This window comes from Octopus sinensis, linkage group LG9 (assembly GCF_006345805.1).
Source record: "Octopus sinensis linkage group LG9, ASM634580v1, whole genome shotgun sequence".
Taxonomy (NCBI): Eukaryota; Metazoa; Mollusca; class Cephalopoda; order Octopoda; family Octopodidae; genus Octopus; species Octopus sinensis.
Window position 1 is genome coordinate 628,948 of NC_043005.1, and position 22,209 is coordinate 651,156.

Consider the following 22,209-nt stretch of genomic DNA (forward strand, 5'->3'; position numbering starts at 1 on the left):
ATTCTCTTCCTTAAAGTTAAAGTTGTCCAATGTACTGATGACTGCAACCCGAGCAGGTTATTACATAAATTAGGTTCTCAGAGGCACAGGTGAAACTAGTTTTAATTGTGAACCTCTGTCTCGTTTGAAAAGGAAATCCGAGCCTTCAAGCAGGTGGGGGCAGGTTCCACAGTTCGGGCGTCCACATTTTTCAACCGTTGGTTGTCGTGGTTGTTTTGTAAAGCTTCGCGTTTGTTAGTAGTCTCTTTAGCGATTTGTCTTGTTTTTTGCATTTGATGAGTTTGTGTGTTTTCAGGATGTCGTTCATTTTTGGATCTCTAGTTAGTAAAAGGAGAGTTTGCACAATAGTGTTGAATGCCTCACTGTTTCTGGGGTTGTGTGTTGATATAAAAATAATGTTTTGGTTTGAGGTGTGGTGCTATGTTTTTTGTTCTTAGTGTTTTTGTGTCTAATTGTTTGGCACGTTTAATTCCCTCGTCGATAAGAGAGGGTGGATATTGTCTTTCAATAAGTGTTGTTTTGAGGTCTTGAAGACGAAGGTCCCGAGTTGTTCTATCAGACACTATTGTGCAGATCCTTTTTGCTAAGTTAAAAGGGATGTTTATTTTTATGTGTTTCGGGTGGCATGAGTTAAAAAGAAGATATTGTTTGGAGCCAGTTGGTTTATAATAAATGTCAGTTATGATTTCATTGTTAACTTTTTTTATATTTTTATATTTCTTCTTAAGAAAAAATATATTTTCATAAAAATTAAACATTATATCATGAATAGCGATTGCGAAACCGGTCGATACATTAAAAATTATACTATAACAATGTAAGTGTGCGTATTTTCTTTTTTTAATTTCTTATATACATAACAATCTATCACGTGGGGACAACCGAAATCCCTTTTTACTGTTACTAATATATATATATATATATATATATATATATATATATATATATATATGCATGCATATATGTGTAAACATAGATATAACATAAACATTCATTCTTACCGTGTATATCAAATCTTTTTCGTTGCGCGGCAATGTTTCCAACTGTCCAGGTAGAAACAGAAAATGGTTAAAATCAATTATATTATTTAACTTATGAGCATCCTTCCAATTGAAATTGTGTTATTTAATTATGTTTCCTTGCGTCTTTACATCAAATGTCACCACGATCCAGTTTAACTTTCCTAATTCCAGAGGAGGAGATCGATAATATAAAGAAGCAATCAATATCGGTACTGTTAAGTTCACCTGAAAATAATCTTTTCTACTCTACGCACAAGGCCTGAAATATTGGGGGAGGGGACTAGTCGATTACATCGACCCCAGCGTTTCAGTAGTACTTAATTTATCGACCTCGAAAGGATGAAAAGCAAAGTCGACCTCAGAAGAACTTGAACTCAGGACGTAGTGACAGGCGAGATACCGTTACGCATTTCGTCCAGTGCGCTAACGATTCTGCCAGCTCGCCGCCTTCAACCAATAATGTGTGTATCCTTGTGGGCATTTGAAAAATCTTTATGAATTATTACACAAAGATGAAAGGTTAGAAATAGCAGCCAAAATTACCCTTAAATAACACAATCCAGTGCTGTGGAGCACGTCGTTCAATGGGACATCTGGACGGCTTCCGATTAGCTGAGGTTCTACATATCGTTTATAGTACTGTGTAGATTCGTACCCGTGGTAAAAAAAATAATTTGGACTCCATAGTTACTGGTCTCAACCGATCGAGTTATAAAATATGCAAACAGAGGAACACTTTCTGATTAACGAATGTTTCTTTCCGTTTGCAACGATGATATGATATCGTTCTACCTGCTGGAAATAGCAGTTAAATACCACGCTACCACTGCTTAAAAATCATTTTATTCTGTAATACCATGTATACGATCATACAAGAAAGGTAAGACAAGGCTAGAATATTTATGATCACATATCTGCCAGATTGACTAGAATTTAAGTTTATTTCGAGAGGGAAAAACCAAAGAAAGTCTCTATGCAGCGACATGACCTGCTAGAAATAGCTGCCCCATACCTCTCAAATCACAGGTTATCCCCTTTAAAAGTGGGACACATTGGAAAGTGTAATTATAGACACTGATGTGAAAATACGACAGGAGAGGTGGTCACAACTGGAACACCGTGATTATGCACTTAGCAACCAGTGATATTGATGCTTTATATCGCTTCTACTTACTATTTTATATAGCTTTCTGTAAAGTGTTATACGCAGGTGTTTCTAGCTTTATATTTTATACACTGCTCTTTCTGCTATTGACATGTCATATACAGGAAGAGCTTATATACAACCTTACTTTTTGATTATTGCTTATCTTTTATTTACAATGCTATACTTTATATAAAGAGTCATCAGTGGCATGCCCAGAGTGTTCAAGTTAAATTTGACGATTTTTTTATGTGTCCTGTTTTCAAGAATAGCTTGATCTATTGATGAACACTCAACGGCGTTGGAGAGTATAATGATTACAGTTGTAACTGAAAAACAGTTAGGTGACCGGAAGTCATCTGAATATTGGGAAAGATTTATTTGTATCATGAGGATTCTCATCAGGTATCGAAATGCCGACTTCATCACTGCTGCTCAACTTACTAAGAACACTGTAAAGGATGTAAGACCTGACATGGACAGCTAGAACGGAGACTACGAAGCTGTGCTCAGCAGGAAGGGACACACCAAGCGTTCTGATTGCGTCCGTACGCTGTAATATATCCAACAACTGCAGAACAAGGTGATGGCAGATCCAAGCAAAATAATCTGAGCCTTGGCGAAAGAGATGGGCGTTAGAGTGAAGTTGGCTCTGAATGAGGACCTTTGTACTACTACTTACCACTAGTACAGGAGGCACAAGGGACAAATTCTGGTCAAGGACAGCCACTTGACAAAAGAAAATAGGCTTTTGAACAAGATGAGGCACCGTGTCGAGCCGAGGATAAGCTGGTTATTCTCAGAAGAATAGAACTTCTGCCGGAACCAGTTGCATAACACCTAGAATAACAAGTGGCTTGCCGGTAATCCCCGTGGTGTCCCATTTATCATGAACACCAAGTTTCCCAACCTGCAATGGCCTTTGTGTGTGTCTCTAGTCAGGTTGACGTCATACAGCCCCATATCTTTGAACAGGGCCTTAGGCTCGAATCAGACGACTATGCGAAGCTGCAGGAAACTATGGTCAAATCCTGCTGGAAGGCCATAAGTTAAAGAACAGGATTTATCTCCTTGCCATACTCCAGGAAAGAGTTAGAAGTGATTGTCAGAGAATTTCTACAACTTTATCAGCCCCAATTTCTAGCCTTCTCAGTCCCCCAATTTTGTGTGCAGTTTAAGGGCAATTTAACTGCTATGTTTAGCACATCTAAATATCACCTGATATACTTCATGTTTCTACGTTACTCTGACGTATTGATGCTCTTCTATATTTCCCCCCCATAAACACACTTAATGGTCCCTTGCTGGAATTTAAGCAAAAAATTCGGACTGTCCATATTTTAAATTCTGATTAAAAATAACATTCAAAAAATTCAGAAAATTTTTTTATTTATATTATTTACAATTAACCGATATTTGTCCTCATCTTATTTGTTGTTAACACGTTTCAGCTGATATACCCTCCAGCCTTCATCAGGTGTCTTGGGGAAATTTCAAATTTAGGTTCTCATTCCTAAGGTATCTTCCGATGTTGTTATTATTATTATTATTATTACTATTATTATTCAGGTCACTGCCTGGAATCGAACTCGGAATCTTGGGGTTAGTAGCCCGCGCTCTTAAACACTACACCATATGCACGTGGGCAAAAAAAAATTGCTTAAAAATTCGGAAAATTAAAAAAAAAGAATTACCAAAATCATATGAATTCCTTTGTGTAGAACTCAAATTTGCAAAATATTTTTGACAATTTAAAAAAATAAAAGGTTATAGGGTGCTTAAAGCAAAATTCCGCTGAAGATTTTGCCAGTAACACAGTGAGGAACGCACGTGCCAGGTTGCAGAGCCGTCTTGAGACCGTGATGGGAGCTGTGGGTGGCTATTTTGAATAAACTGCCATCTTTATATTTTTATTTTTATATGAGATGTTATTTTCATTTCTTTTTAAGCAGACTGTCAAATTTAACCTGAACATCCTTTATGTGATAACTCCATAGCAATTAGATTATAAAAATCCTTGAGAAATGTATTTTGTCGTTGACCACTGGGTCAGTCCTGGACAAGAAAAACTATGGTTTTTTAAAATTAGATATTTGAACAATAGGAATGACGTATGTTGAGGGGAAATTTGGCTACTATTTCTAGCAGATTGAAGGGTTACATAATGTAGTTTCTTGGTTGCTCTAAGTCTACGATGTAGGTTTGATTCATGGCCAGAGAAATTTAACTGTAATGGGAAATTCAATTGCTAATAACAACTACCAAAGTAGGAAGTCTAAAATTATTTCATAAACAACATTATTATAAAATATTCTCCTGAATTTTGTTTACAAAACACATAGCCGATCCCATTCGCACTAATCGGTAGTATGGTTACCAGGCAAGCGATAAATTCATGGCTGGACTCAGCCATATAATTCTTACCATTTTGGGCTTAATCATAAATAGAAAACAAAACAATTAAAAATCATCTTTTTATTACAATACCAGATATATACTCACCTTAAGAGGGAAGCCCTCTACGTATTTTAACTTATAGAGGTCACGATACTTCTGCATTTCATTTATTCGTTCGGCTTTACATGGATCTGCCTCTCGCGTTAATGGATAAACATGGATGGGATGACGTGATCCTGGCCAGAGCCAGCGAGAAACACCAATTTTGGTTAAGTTTTCAATAGAATCACCGATAGACATTGTATGTATGAAACCGACTTCTGATCCGTTTACAAACTCGCCGGCAGGTTCTTTAATTTCTTCCAGGCTTTTATATAATTTCGAAAGCTCAACTTCAACGGGGCCGGTTTCAAATTTATCTCCCCTATACACCTTAAAGTTGGTAATAAGGCTTTGAGTGTAATTACTGTGGGTGTATCCTGTTGTTGCGAGCTGGCTCAGTCCGGGCTGGCTTTCACCACCTCGCTTCAAATCTGATTTCTTTGAAGAATTATATATTTTAACATGAAAGGTGACTTTAATTGGTGCAGCTCCCCGGTGGGAGCTTGCCATCAGATCATCCATTTCTGTTTTTAGAAAATAGAGAATGAAAGACTTGTGTCATATTACAGCAATAACCCAAACAGTTTTAGTTTTCTCAATATATGCTCTCTCTCTCTCTCTCTCTCTCTCTCTCTCTCTCTCTCTCTCTCTCTCTCTCTCTCTCTCTCTCTCTCTCTCTCTCTCTCTCTCTCTCTCTCTCTATCTATCTATCTAGCATACACACACACATACACACACACACACACACACACCATATTTAAGTCACAATATATGGCTTCAAGTAATCCGGGAATATTCATAAAAAAGCTACTTAATGTATCATTCTACGAAACAGAATACAAAGGAAAATGATAAGGAGTGTATAACAATATAAATGACGGGAGTAAATATAATGATAAAGTTTATTTAACTATAAGAAAATTCAAATATCACAACACATTGTTTTGTAATTTAAGGCATGTTAACATAATTTATTTTGTTATATTTAATAAATAAATTACTTATCTTCAAAAATCGTTCTAAACAATGCAGAAATTAAGCTACGTCCTTAGATGAAAGAAAACTCTTTCTTTAATACTAAATACTTTAGAATCTAACAAAGATTTTTCTTTTCACCTGAGAATTTAGTTAAAATTTCTGCTTTGTTTTAAACGATTTTTTGTATTAATGCAGACATGTAAGTCACTCATATCGCTTGACCGTCGTGTCTTGTCCCAGACATTGGTCTGATTACGCTGGAGCTTATACTCTTCCGCTTCTTATGGAGGGGATGCGTCCCGGTGGTCAGGCGGTCTATCTGCTGTCAACACCCGCTGCGTGGTGGACTGAGCATGGTGGTTGATGATGTGCAGTTATGCACTGAGGCTACGAGAACTCCAGTGCTTCCTTGACGGTGGACAGGTGTGATTGGCATTCGCCAGACACGTATTTCCGCAGTTAGTTTCTTTAGCGGAGATGCAATCCTTGGTAAAACAGAGATCGAAGGGGTGCATTTGGAAAGTGGAATGTCTTCAAGTGCTTCCCTCAGCTAATAGGGAACTGCTTAGGTGGAACATCCACTTTAGTATTTTATAGAGGATTAGTGGAGGAAAAGTGCGACAATGTTATTGGGGTGGCCTTGGGCATCGAGGGAGATCTGCTAGTCGCTCTTTTCCGGAGAACTTTCGGGCTGTGACCAATGGATAATTTCTAAAAATCTCTGACCTGGAAGTGCTACTGGGTAGCTTTGCCTGTTCGGGATAAACTTTACAGGCACGGAAGTGTCGTCAGCCGAGCATGTCCGAGATGCATGCAGGACGACGAGAAAGTCCTGCATGCACTCGTCCAGTGTCCGAGCATTGCTGTCCTCTGGGTTTATGTCGGACACCTGCTGTCGCGTGTGGGACGGATCCGGCTGTCAACTGAATCCATTGCGAAGATCACCCTGCCGCCTTCCCTTAGCCGGGAAGGAAAGGCTGTTTTTATATGTCCGGTGGCCATGGCGAAAGAGGTTGTATGGTGGACGAGATTGAAGGGACTGAAGACAAACACTTTTCTCTTGGCCAATCCCTGTTGAACTTTTTCAAGTTTCACTTTTAGCCAGTTTGCTAAAAGGTGGATGAAAGAGGCGAGAATGGTGTGAGTGAACGAGCCTGCCCTGAGCATTCGCCTGTAGTTGGAAAAAAGGAAAGGAAAATAGGCACCTACCCCAAAAGTCAGGGTACCCATGGTTTTTTTACGGGCTTTTTCCATGAGCATCCCTCGAACGTCTCCTCCCTACTGAGGATTACACAGCGTTGATTTCTCTCTCATTGAAAAAAATTTGTTAGACTTGCTTACACACAAAATCCTTACAACACACTCTCACACATATACACGAGATTTTGTTTTGTCCTGAGCTGTCCATAATGATTTTCTAACGTAAACCTTTGTGGTAAATAAAGAAATCATCATCGTTATTATCATTATCATTATTATTATTATTATTATTATTATTATTATTTAAAACAGTTTGCTTCAACCCCATGTGATGTAACGTTTTGTAGCAGAAGTTCGTCTCTTTCATTAGATTACCAAATGGAGAAACACAGGAACTTGTATCCAGGTATGGGTGGCGTATCTGGTATTCCTTGAAGAAAATTGTCCGTTTAAAGTGATGGGATCCTTTTTCCTTTTTTATCAGTTTTGGGACAATGTTAAATAGGGGAGAGCCTGTTGAGGAAAAGTTGTGTCGCAGTGTACCTATATGTTATGATCCTGAATTGTGCCGGGTACGTATGGCCTGTGGTCCCAGCCTTGGATGAACCTTGAAACTAATGCCCAGGTCGTTTGGGCAATGCAGAATGTATTTTCTTCACATTGTGCAATTGATGTACCGCTCGCGGCGGCGCTGGAGAGAGTAGAGTTTCAAGGCTTTAAGGGGGGCCCAGTAATCGAGATCAGTCATGCCTTCAATTCGTTTAGTGAGTGCCCTCTGGGGTGATTCAATATATATAGAAGGGGTGTATTTCCACGCGGGAAAAAGTATAGAGAATTTGTTTTTGAATATGCACCTGACTTTGAAAAACTTGCTTTTAAATAAATTAATTTACATACATACCAATAATTTTCAATATTTTTTGTCAATAGTATAAACGTATATAAAACAATGCGAAGAAGAAAACTAGTTTAAATGATTAAATGTTCACAAAATTCAATAACAGGGGTAGATAATATCAAAAATGATCGGCGAAGAATATAAAAAATAGTGGATTACTAGAAGTTCAGTGAAACTGAGTTATTATAGAATATTTGGACAAGAGAGAGAAAAGAAAAAAAATCTTGCGTGTTATTCTTTTTCCGTCGCGTACAGGGCTTTTCGCTTTTAACGGAATGTTTTGGAATTAGTGTATGTATGTATATATATATATATATACATGAGATCTCGTGAGCACCGCCAGCAATTTTTTTCCTCTGTCTTCCCTTCTCGGGATCTTTCCTTCTCCTTTGTTTCCGACGAAGAGCTCCGCTCGAAACGTTGAACCCTCCTTCTTCCCTTCTTTCCTGGGCTTCCAATAATACTTTAATTGTTCCACGTCCTCGCGTTGCTGTGTTTTTTTTTCTGTGTTTTCTTGTTTGGATTAACTATATATATATATATATATATATATATATATATATATATATGTTTCTTCCTCCGCGGACGGATCTACTTTTTGATTCGTTATAATTCTGATCGCGTCTTATTCTTTCTGATGGTCAAGTTTAGCGTTTCTGCTTGGTTGACCCGGTTGGTTGATTCTCATAAAGGGTCAGTTTGTTTTCCTGAGGGTCCGGTTCTGATTGGAAGTAAAATTCCATTCGTCTAGTGATTGTAAGGTCAGCAACTGGTGTTTGAGAGGGTGTATGGTGTTATTGGATAGTATAGGTGTGTAGTTATTGTATAGAGTTGCAGTTTCGAAACCCAGGTGGAAGACTGTTACTAAAGTTTTCGAATTATGTCTGTTGTATCTGGTTGTTTTTTTGTGAGAAATTGAGCCTCTTCTACTTTCTGGTGTTGATGTTGTCAGCAAAACCAACATCTTCAGGTATTCAGCGATCTAAGAATGAGGCGTCATATCATATGCCTTCTTAAAGTCAATCCAAGCCACAGACATTTTTGTATGATGTTTCTTACAATGCCTCAAAACTGTTTTATCGATGACCAGGTGATCTTTGGTACCCTGAGAACTCTTCCTACATCCTTTTTGTACACTTTGTAGTATTTCTTCTTGTGCTAGGAAAGTGTATGTAGTTTCTCAAAATATTACCCTTTCTTCTATCTTTCATTACAAGTGTTTCCTCCCAGTCACCATCCACGCGGGGACTGTACCTTTCTGGTCACACTCATTCAATTGGGCTGCTAGTCTTTCATGCGCCGAGTGGCATCTCTTCAGCCAGAAGCCACGAATCCCATCTGGTCTGGGGACTTTCAAGTTAGGCACTTTAACCACTTGTTCTTTCACATCACCCGTCCTTATGACAATATTCCTTTATTTCTTACCTCCTTGTAATTTTGTCTTGATAGTTCCTATCCACATCGCATCCCTTTTATGCACCACCTTGTTTCCCTATAATCCACTCAAGAACTCCTGGCTTGATTACATCAGGAGCAACATTTTCCCCATTGTCTCTTTGTAACGGGCGGAAGAATTGCTTCGGGTTTTTTGAACAATCAGTTCTCCTCGAACTGCTTATTTCTGTTCACAAATCTTCTGATCTTCTGGCTTTTTGCTATGATCCTCTGTTTTAACTGCTCTATTACTGTATCAAACCCGCTCTTCCGTATTTTATACTTCTTCCTAATTTTTCTGTCGGTCTTTTTCCCATTTTTCCAGTTTCCTCTTAACTATTGCTCAGTTTTTTCCTAGATCTTGCCTTACCCGTATTATGTCCCGTTTCAATGCGTTCTTTCCACCATGTTCTTTTGCTCCACCATTTTTGTTCCCTTAAGTTGTAATTTCTCCTCAACAAGTAGCGCAATAGCTCGGAGATTCCTTGTTTGTGTTATGTCCTCCGACTGGATGTATGGTATAACAGTATTTATCTTTCGTGTTACTTTATTTATCATACTCCTATCTTTATCATATTCATGGGTATTTTTTTCTGAAGTCGGTGAGTCGTCTTTGAATTTCAAGCAATTCAATATGTAGTTGGTTCATTTCCCCTGCATGTCCACCCACCACAGTATCAGGGTTATCAAAGACCTAATCAACAGCATGGAGTTCTTCTCTGCACGACAACGCCTGCCCTCATATCGCCAATATGACCAAGAAAACCATTCAAACGCATGGCTGGGAAGTGCTGCCACACCTGCCGTACTCTTCTGATTTGGCATCAACGAATTTCCATTCCTTTCGACCTCCATCAAATGCTATACGCGGAGTTTCGTTCAATACTGATGCGGAATTGAGAGCTTGGTTGGATTAATTTTTCGAGTCGAAATCGGGTGATTTCTACCAACGAGGTATTGAAAATCTTGTTGAACGTTGGGGAAGAAGTTGTAAACAACACGGGTGAATACATTGGTTGATATTTAGTTGTTATTTTTTATTAAAACTTTTAAAAATCTAAATTACAAAAAAAAAAACGGTGGTAACTTAGTTGGCAACCCAATATATATTAAGCACTGTTCACGTTAAGTTATCAAATATTCACTTATTTTTCATACATAACGAAATAAGATGGACTTAGTTTATCGCATTAGAATTAAATGTGAAAGAATAGAAGTGAAACAATATTATATCACACATCACAATATAGATCTCATTCTTTCACTTTGACACTTAATACCGAACCAGTGCCAATGTTATATTTTCTAAAATCCAAATTAAAAAAAATTACATGTTGACACTCAAGTATCCTAAATGTTGGAATCAGCACCGGTAGGGCAAATGCATTGTGGGATATTGTCTTGTAAGAGGAGAGGTTCGGACTAATATTTTTCTTAGTCTGTGTAATAGTCCTAGGGTCACTCTATCTTTATCCACAGTACCTTGGTATGATATATGTTCATCATTGCCAAGGTACCTGTAGCATTCTTTGTATGTTACAGGTGAGATAGTGAAACCATTGATGCACAGGTTTTGTGTCTGGGAGACTGATTTTCCGCTTTTAAAAATTAGATTGTTTATATAATTAATAATTTTATCTTAACAAAATTTTACTACAAACACACACACACAATACATATGTTTATAATTATATGATTAAAATGCTTATTTAATAATATTTTACATACACACATATGTACTAAAGAAAGACGGATATGTATGTAGTTAATATCATGACTGATAAGCAGGCAGATACTAAACAGACAGACGGATGGACAGACAGACAGGCAGCAAGACCAGACAAAGAGACAGGCGGCAAGAGAGAGACAGACAGACAGACAGACAGACAGACCGACAGACACACAGACAGACAGACAGACAGACCAGACAGACAGACAGACAGACAACAGACAGACAGACAGATAGATAGATAGATAGATAGATAGATAGATAGATAGATAGATAGATAGATAGATAGATAGATAGATAGATAGATAGATAGATAGATAGATAGAATATAGATAGATACAAACATAAACAGTAAATATGCAAGTAGATAGTTATGAAAAGCGGGAAAATATTCCATTTAATTCCTATATGCAATCTTATCGAAAACGTCCATACCTGGTAGAAGAGTGTGGATGAAACAAATAATCTTGATTCTTGTATGTTCCAGAAAAAAAATTCTTATCCTACGATGTCGATTGGATGTTTCTTTAGAAGTTATGAATTGCTGAAATAGAAAAGAAAAAATTAAATATGAGGAAAATTATATACATACATACATACATACATACATACGTGTTTGTATATAGATATATATATATATATATATATATATATATATAAAAACATCAATATATATATTATATATATATAAATTCCTCTATTTTACTTAACATCGAGGTCTCATTCATTCTTTTGTTATCATTTATTATTATTATTATTATTATTATTATTAATAAAATAATACTAATAATAATAATAATAAAATAATAAAATAATAATAATAAAGATAGTAAAACACGAAGACGAACGTAACATTTCCATAAAACTATGTAAACAAAAAACAACAAACCCAGACCGTAAGGATGCATAATAATGCACGACAAGCAGCAAGCCAAAATACGACAGGCAGACATACGAACGCGAAATAAAGCAACACAACTCTAAAACCTGGAAACAAGGAAGGGGAGCCTAAAGATTATGATACTATAAAAAGTAGAATAATCAAAGAACTGAAAAACACAGATCTCAAAATGGACCACCGACCATACCTCCCAAAAATCAAAATAGACAAAAATCAACATCAATTATAACTAGCATAAACCTAGCCGTCACAGAACTAATAGCCACTAAAACAAATAGCGATATCACTGAGCTAAATGACATAATATATGCAGCAGCCACTGCAGCCACAATAGAAGCTGGATACTCCCTCAAACCCATCCAAACAGGAGTACCACCAAACAAACCCTGTAGATAAATAACATCTCCAAAAAATACAAAAAATGAGAAAAGATCTGTCGATTCTTAATGAAATCAGTAGACAATCAACGCTACTAGAGAAACAAAAAGAAAAAAAAGTACTGTGCAAATACAACATCACAGAAAAGATTTACCTGAGATAAAAGAAAAGCTAAAGCAAGATCCTTGCCAAAGCACAAAGGATCCGCCGGTATGAGAAACGCCAACGTTTCTTTGACAAACAAACAGTTCAACTCCAACCCAAAAAGTTCTACCAAAAACTTGGCAAAAAATAAAAATAGACATCACTGCAGCACCAACGGCAGAAGAAGTGGAAGAATTCTGTTAAGAAACATGGTCGGCGAATGAACAACCCCAAAAAAGGAGTATTAAAACAACAAACATAGCATCTGAGCAACTTTGGACCCCCATAACAACTGAAAGCTCACCCAGGCACTGCAAAGACTAAGCAACTGGAAAGCACCAGGGCATGACAAGATCCCCAGCTTCTGGTTGAAATATCTAACAGGAATACACAAAAAGCTGGCTGAAAACTTTAACGACATACTAGCAGAGCCAGAGACAATGCCTGAATGGCTCACGAAGGGGAAAACCATCTTAATTCCCAAATTCAATGAGACAGCAAAACCAGAAAACTACAGACCTTTAACCTGTCTCCCTACAATGTACAAAGCATTCACTGCAGTAATATCACAAAGATTGAACAAGCACCTGGACGAAAACAACCTGTTTCCAGAAGAGCAGAAAGGATGCCGCAAAGGCTCCTATGGCTGTAAAGATCAACTATTGATTAATAAAGCAATAACTGAAGACAGCCACAAAAAGAAGAAAGGCCTCAGTATGGCCTGGATCGACTACAGAAAGGCGTTTGATAGCATCCCCCACACATGGATCCTCGAAACACTAGCCATTAACAAAGTAGCACCAACAATAATAAAATACATAGGACATTCTATGAATAAATGGCAAACAGTGCTACAGCTCCAAACAAAAGAGGGACTCGTGAAAACCAAAGCCATCCCCATTAGAAGAGGAATATCCAGGGAGACAAGCTCTCTCCACTCCTTTTCTGCTTGGCACTGTCACCTCTATATGATATGCTAGATAGAACTGGATGCAGATATAAATGTTACGGCAAAACGATCAGTCACCTTTTATATATGGATGACCTAAAACTGTACGCTGCAAATTACAATCAGCTAGAAACACAATTAAAGACAGTTCGTGGAATCACCAAAGAAATAGATATGAAATTTGGATTAGAAAAATGCGCCAAAGTAACCATGAAAAGAGGAAAACTAGTTAAGAGTAGCAACATCACACTAGATAAAGCCAATGAAATAAAAGAACTAGACCAAAGCCAAACTTACAAATATTTAGGAATCCATGAACTAGATACGATGCAACACACACAAATGAAAGAGAAAATAAATAAAGAATACTATAGACGAGTTAGATCAATACTAAAAGCAGAGCTCAATGCTAAAAACAAGATAATAGGTATTAACACTTTAGCCGTCCCAGTTATAAGTTACAGCCAGAATATCCTTAACTGGACACTAATGAACTAAGCAAAATAGATAGGAAAACAAGAAAAATAATGACAGGATCTAGGATGCACCACCCAAAATCTGACATAGAGAGGCTATATATACAACGTATAGAAGGTGGTAGAGGCCTTATAAAGCTGGAAAACTATTATAAAATAACCACCATAGGACTATAGCTATAAAACAAATGAACAAAAGCTATAAAACAAATGAAATCCAAACTAAAACTAGAACAGCAACGGACCATGATAAAACGATGGCAAGAAAAACTAAATGCAAATGAAATAGATAGAGAAAAATCCCAGGATTGGTTGAGAAACTTTTTTTTTGTTTATTTTTTATTTTTATGCATTAGACATTCACTAGTACAACACCCAAAAAAAAAAGAAAATAAAAAACCCCAAATATATGGCACAGAACTTCTAACCTGTTTTCTCTTGAGGTCTCTGGGTGAGACTTGGAACCAACTTGTACAGACATAAAGCAAAAGTCAAACATAGAATAATAATAATAATAATAATAATAATAATAAAAATAATAATAATAATAATAATAATAATAATAATAATAATAATAATGCCCTGATGCAGTACCAGGCAGTGGCTCTCATGGCTTCTGATCTTAACTGATTGGAAGTGTTATCATGTACATTGTTTTGTCTTGGTATAAAAGATGGGCTACAGCAAATATTCTGCTCAATACCACAGATTTGCTTGTCAGTTGTTTGACCGTAACCAGTTGAGCATGTCCCTTGGTGGCTGACGATATGTGCATCTCTGATCACGAGCAGAAGTAGTGGGGGAGCATCAAAGCCATGTGTTGAGAGGGATTCTTTGGGGTTTGAATAATTCACCTCTGGAAACATGGGTGGTTCTTTCAACTCCTTAAACAACCCTTATTCAGGGACCTTTTGAGCGGGATGGGCTACTCAACCTGAAGAAAATTCTAACTGGGCCCCACCTGCAAGGTCATGTGCTGTTTATTGATATGAGATCACCATGTCGCGCACATATGGTTGTGATGCCTGTGCCTGGTGTACCTTTATCAGAAGGGTAGTCATGATGGGTATATTGGGCTTCGTATATTTTACCCCAGTGTCACTCTGATGGCATGCACTGCTCTCTCACTCAATAATAATAATAATGATAAATACAAAATTTACCAAATTTATGAAAGGAGATAAATTCTACCACATATCTTGAAGTAAATTACGTAATAGCTTCTGGGTAAACAGCATTCATTGTTTTCTGGTTTGGAGCAGAGATAAATAAGTTTTGCAAATTACCAACCCAGGCGCATGTACATAGCCACCCAAACCCAAACCCATAGACACACTCAAATACTCACACGCTCACACACATACATACGCACACACACATATATATGCACACACACATATATACGCACACACACATATATGCGCACACACACAACACACAAATATGCACACACTCGCACTCGCATACATATATACACACACACGTACATACATACATACATACAGACAGACATATATACATACGTGTGTATGCACATGCACACTGACGCACGCACATGCGCACAACCAACCAAACAAAAAGAACGCAGCTTCAATAACGGACAGAGTCAACAACTATTGGGGAGGTTACAAGAAGCAGCGAAAATTTTAGATGGAAAATTTTAGATGGTGAATTCCAACTCTGCTATTCACGTTTTATTTATATTCTTATATAGGATATAAAATAATATAGTAAAAATAAATGAAATGAAGTATTGTCTGTTCTTATTGAACAAATGAAATATTAAGTATTAAATATATGTTGTGACTGGGGAGGGTCATATTGTCTATGCCTTGATATCCATCACACTCACCGGTTTCATTTCTGATCATTCATTATCGATATTTCTTCTTCCAAAATTCTCGTTGCTTTTGCAAGCTTGTCGATGGATATTGACTCTGTCCGTTATTGGAGATGCGTTCTTCGTTGCCTGTTTGTGAGCATATGTGTGCGTCAGTGTGCATGTGTGCAAATGTGCTTGTGTATGCACATGCATGCAATTATGCATATATGTATGAAAGTATGTATGCATGTATGTATACATATATACATGTATACACATATACATACACATTTGCGGTGTGTGTGTGTGTTCTTGCTTGTCCGTATTACCTATGTACCTATCTATTTCTACTTAACTATGTATCTATCTGTTTATTTACATATCCATTTATCTACCTACCTATATATATATATATATATATATATATATATATATATATATATAACAAAGTGGAGTTGTAAGGTATATATATACGCACATATAATGGTATTTTCTATATAAGTTTAAGTTTATGGCGATCACTGTGCAATGACTAAGGAAGATATTCTAATAAAGGGGCATATATACCCTCGACAGAAAAAAAGGGGAGCTTTTCTATCCGCGTAGGAGTCTAACCTATATCTCTTTGTTAACGCGACAAAGTGTGTTACCTTTGCACAAGTGAATCAGCCTCCCCATTTAAGTCAAATTTACCATTATTATTATTTACAGGATTGTAAAAACGGCGCGTATAAAAAAACATTCGCATTAAGTTGGAAACTAAGTTCCCGCCGTTTATTCAAATTTTGGAATCTATTTTTTTTTTCGTGAATTCTATTTTTAAATCATTTTGGAATCTATTTTGTTTTTTTTTCTTTCTAGTTAATTTTAGTTACTTTTTGTTTATTTTCAGATCATTAAAATGGAATGTCAAGTTAAGAAAAACGAGCATTTTCGACACCTCCTTCTTTTTGCATTTAATCAAGATTCTAAGGCTGCAGAAGCTGCTCGCGCCATTTATGCTGTGTATGGAGAGGGTGCCATCGCCGAAAGTACCGCTCGTGATTGGTATGCCAAGTTCAAAAATAGAAATTTTAACTTCAAAGACGCACCTCATTCTGGCCGTCCAGTTGAGTTCGATGAAGAGCGATTAAAGCAACTTTTGCACGAAAATTCTCGTCAAACGACAAGGGAACTCCAGCGCTTTGTTTCTTCCCTGCGAGGGGATGGTGAGTGCTCTTCCCCTCTGTGACCTGGTGGGCAGAATCTACTAAGGTCATGGTTGTCTAGATAGTTACAGTCATAGCTTAATTTAAGGAGGAAGCGCAGTTCCCTCTTGTTGACTTCACGGAACTCTACTTAACTCTCACAGATAGTCTCAATGCGTTTCTCCACAGCAAAATCTATGTCTATAGATGGGTAGAGTGAAATTACATCCACACTACCCACTACACAACCTGTCGTTGGAGTGGTTGCAACTACTGATTCTATTGAGGAGATCCTCCGGCTCATACAGGCATCTAGGAACATTTCAGTGAGTGGTCGTAACATCTGTGAGAGGAAGTAAGATAGCCTATAATTGCTGGAGATATTCGCTCCGCAAACTGGCTGGGTTGGCGGCCCCAAAATAGGGTTTAGGTAGGGTTTATGGTCTATTCATAACCCGACATCGTTATTGAATGCTTGGAAATTTTGTGCAGTCTTTTTCCAGGGTGAAAGTGTGTTGCACCACATTCCCATGTGTGCATTGAGGAGTTTTTCCACTCTTTCATGTTCCTGTGGTGCAACTTCTCTCATGCTATTGATGAGTTGTTGCATGGTTTGGACATAGTTCTGTGAGATGTCTATTGACAGTCTGCCAGGCTTGTCCGTAGGGAGGCACACTAATTCCCTGTTCATAATTCGCTGTTTCAGCTTTTGTAGGCCTTTGGCGACTATTGAACTGAGTTGGTGGGCCACCCCCTCATTATGCTTTTTAGTGGTTTTGTTGTATCGGTCCAAGATGAATCGGAGTTTATTTCTAGCTAAAGAAATGTTTGCCTCTGTCTCGCTGTCATTCAACCCTTTTGTTGAAGGGTAAGTCTGTGGGGTAGATCCTCGTCGTTTCGTACGATTTGGCGTTGGAGTTATAGAAGGCAGAGTCAAGGGTGCTACCGCTATCACTACTGTTGCAGCAGTTATTGTTGTTGTTGCTGGTGTTGTGTTCATTGTCGATGTTGTTATTGATGTTGTTGTTGAGGTTGTTGTTGCTGGTGGTGTTGATAGTGACAGGCACATAGACTGATAGATAGAGATTAGATGTGTGTATGTGTGTGCCTGTATATATATATATATATATATATATATATATATATATATCAACAATCAAGGAACGGCCATAATAGGCCATTCACCCACTAGAAATAACAGCCAAAGCTGTTTTTTAAATTTTCTCCTGGTTTACGGAATTAATTTTTATTTGCGGTTGAAGCTTTGGCTGTTATTTCTAGTGGGTGAATGGCCTATTATGGCCGTTCCTTGATTGTTGATGTTGAACTTAAAAATGGTCTATGACTATTTAATTTTTTCCCACTAGGCGCTGGTGGCAAAAGAATTCTACAAAATTTTTTTGCCACCCTATATTGATTAATTATGAATTTTCTGGTTAATTCCGTAATGGATCGACGGCTTATATTTATTTGCTGCCGATAAATTTGGCGCGAGTGCGACGATTTGAAAATTTTTAGGTCAGATATAACCTTGGCAAGGTCGGATTTGCCTCGTGAAAATATCTGTTCCGACTTGGGCTATTTCTTACTGAAGAATCTGAGGGCCTTTGGAAGATTGGCTTGATTTAATTTAATCAGGTTAGTTTACCATTAATCAGCAGATGAAACGGTATATCGTATAAGAAATTACAAGGTAAATGTTTTTTAAATTTTCTCCTGGTTTACGGAATTAATTTTTATTTGCGGTTGAAGCTTTGGCTGTTATTTCTAGTGGGTGAATGGCCTATTATGGCCGTTCCTTGATTGTTGATGTTGAACTTAAAAATGGTCTATGACTATTTAATTTTTTCCCACTAGGCCGCTGGTGGCAAAAGAATTCTACAAAATTTTTTTTGCCACCCTATATTGATTAATTATGAATTTTCTGGTTAATTCCGTAATGGAATCGACGGCTTATATTTATTTGCTGCCGATAAATTTGGCGCGAGTGCGACGATTTGAAAATTTTAGGTCAGATATAACCTTGGCAAGGTCGGATTTGCCTCGTGAAAATATCTGTTCCGACTTGGGCTATTTCTTACTGAAGAATCTGAGGGCCTTTGGAAGATTGGCTTGATTTAATTTAATCAGGTTAGTTTACCATTAATCAGCAGATGAAACGGTATATCGTATAAGAAATTACAAGGTAAATGTTTTTTAAATTTTCTCCTGGTTTACGGAATTAATTTTTATTTGCGGTTGAAGCTTTGGCTGTTATTTCTAGTGGGTGAATGGCCTATTATGGCCGTTCCTTGATTGTTGATGTTGAACTTAAAAATGGTCTATGACTATTTAATTTTTTCCCACTAGGCCGCTGGTGGCAAAAGAATTCTACAAAATTTTTTTTTGCCACCCTATATTGATTAAATATATATATATATATATATATATATATATATATATATATATGTGTGTGTGTGTGTGTGTGTGTGTGTGTGTGCATACGCATATACGTATTATATATATATATATATATACACCTACACACACATATGTATAAGTACATATATACAAACAGACAAACACAAATATATACGCACATACGTATGTACGTAATATATACATACATAAATACATACATGCATGCATACATACATCGTAAATGCATGCAGGTATACATACACAAATGGGGGCTTGGGATATGTAACACACTGCCTAAATACCGATCTTGAGAAATTAGGCTTCTCAAAACCATAAGACTAAAGTTCCAATCCATCACTGGAACTGTAAAAATCTGTAAAACATTCCAGAAGTTTATCATTTAAATATATATGAGCATGTTTATGTATGCAACTATATGCATGAGAATACACAGATAAAGCAAAACATAAAAATCTGCACATATACATACATACAAACAAAAATACCCCGTTAATGATGTTCAAATTCCAATGAAGGAGGCTTGAATCTAGGTCAGAAACCAGCTCTTTCTCTATTGGCAAGAAATATTGAAATAAAACTGAACACTGGCATACATACATACATACATACATACATACATACATACATACATACATACATACATACATACATACATACATACATATGCTCTGGTGTTGAAATCAGCTGCCCTCTGGACACCAATGTGCTCAGAAAAAACATAAGAGAAAGAGGATATTTATGGACAATAGTTACGCAGGTTACAAATCCAGTACCCAAGATACACTTTCAGTTTCATACGTATTATTGTTCGAACAACAGGATTCATACTATCTCCTCTTAACTTGGGTTCTTAAAGAGAGAACGCAAATTCTTAATTCATACTCTATAAATAATCTCGATATCCGGGGCTTAAACAATTCTGCAAGACCTTAGCAATTAAAGTATGATGGTTAAAACCAGATACATTCCTTCACAAACTTGCTTCTTTTATAGCTGGTTTGGTTACTGCTTGTAGCCGCGTTTCCTTATCCTTTGTGTAACGCTACATGTATATGTTTCCTATTTGGAATTAGATAATAAATATATTTTACTTTTGAAGTAGGAATATATATTGATAAACACGTCACTTATAGCTTACTTATAAGTGTTATCCTTATAGATAAATCCTGACTCCAGCTACATAAATACCATAGCGAGAAATATATACTCTGAAACGCTAACGAACATTTTATGTGTGCATGTATGTTGAAGATAAACAAATTGGTGTTCTTTTAACTGCTATAAAAAAACAGTTTTACAATTGCAGTAATAAATTTCATTAACTAGTTGAAGAACGTGAAGAAAGAGAAAATAATTACTACATTATTTAATTAATGTGCTTTTAGCATTTATAGTACAATTGGAAAGTAAAGTCATTTTGTCGCAAAGAATTACGACTTAAAATTCACACTAGCTAATCCTTCATACTAACTGCTAGAGTTTACAACAATTTACATAAGTCTTGTTGGATCTTTATCATAGACATGGCATAAAGAATAGCCAATATCTCAAGGAGTGAGTGTCGTGGAGTTTAGCAATATTCCTACGAACACTGAGTAGTCTCCCAAAAATCAGGGTTTTTATAACTGCTCATATCCGAATTCTAAGATCCGAACCGGTATTTCGTGAAAGATTTCTTTGACGAAAGTTTAGAATTCGTATATGGGAAATAATTTTAACCAATGGGATTACCAACAATTAGGCTTGTTCGGGCAAACGACCATCACATCATATTGCTGCCTTTTATAACTTGCTACACGACTAAGGAGGTGGTCGGTCAAAGTTTACTTTGAATTAAAAGTGAAAAAGAAATCACACACACACACACACACACACACACACACACATACACACATACATACATACACACATACATACATGCATACATGCATACATACATACATGCATACATAAATACATACACACATACGTACATGCATACATACATACATATATACATACATACACACACACACACACACACATACATACATACATACATACGTACATAATCTCGGCTCTTTAGGGAAAGCTGTAAATATCTAGGTTATACTTCCCACACAAGGAAGTATTGATGCCATGTGAGGCTCGTATTGTGACACCGAAGCATCGGTTACAGTAGATGAAAGTGATCCGTGACCATGAGATTTGAGACCATGAAATCAATAACATGATTAGAATTGCTAATGAACTTGAGGAGAGCTATGAATTAAGGACATTAGTAAAATCTATTTATCAGAAAAGCAAAATGAAAGAATGGACATATTCGTTTTTACTCTAGACACAAGGCCCGAAATTTTGATGGAGGGGGGCCAATCGATTAGACCGACCCCAGTACGCAACTGGTACTTAATTTATCGACCCCGAAAGGATGAAAGGCAAAGTCAACCTCGGCGGAATTTGAACTCAGAACGTAAAGACAGGCGACATACCCATTTCTTTATTACCCACAAGGGGCTAAACACAGAGGGGACAAACAAGGACAGACATAGGTATTAAGTCGATTACATCGACCCCAGTGCGTAACTGGTACTGAATTTATCGACCCAGAAAGGATGAAAGGCAAAGTCGACCTCGGCGGAATTCGAACTCACAACGTAAAGACAGGCGACATACCGCTAAGCATTTCGCCCGGCGTGCTAACGTTCCTGCCAGCTCGCCGCCTTAAGAATGGATATATTTACTGAGAAGGTAGTACATTTGTATTTGGCACGTAAAACACAAACCATAGAAAGGATTGATCATGTCAAAAGCTCGGTATGGTGTACCGACAAGTTTATGACATCTCACTTTGAAGGCTGCTTCCATTGTAATTCAAGAACAAAAGATCCCCACCAAGTATCTACTGAGTAAAGGGCGGAAAGCATTGACAGACAATAAATGTGAGCTGTGCAAAACCAAGACTGAAGACATCAACCACATTATTGTCAACTGTGAGAGAATGTCTTCGTATGCGGCATGATATGATGGAGAGAAAAATCTGGAAGA

At 37.1% G+C, this 22,209-nt stretch overlaps 1 protein-coding gene across 1 annotated transcript in view; it reads right to left on the reverse strand.

Annotated features, from left to right (window-relative positions):
• LOC115215746 (polyunsaturated fatty acid lipoxygenase ALOX15B-like) overlaps positions 1-11,427 on the reverse strand; it is a 71,108-nt gene extending 59,681 nt beyond the window's left edge. The window contains exons 1-3 of the mRNA XM_029785042.2: positions 11,340-11,427; positions 4,669-5,189; positions 1,002-1,043 (exon numbers count right to left, since the gene is read on the reverse strand). Coding sequence (XP_029640902.1) covers positions 1,002-1,043; positions 4,669-5,187 — 561 coding nt within the window. The 5' untranslated portion in view covers positions 5,188-5,189; positions 11,340-11,427. The remainder of the gene's footprint in view (positions 1-1,001; positions 1,044-4,668; positions 5,190-11,339) is intronic.
• Between the last annotated feature and the right edge of the window lie 10,782 nt (positions 11,428-22,209).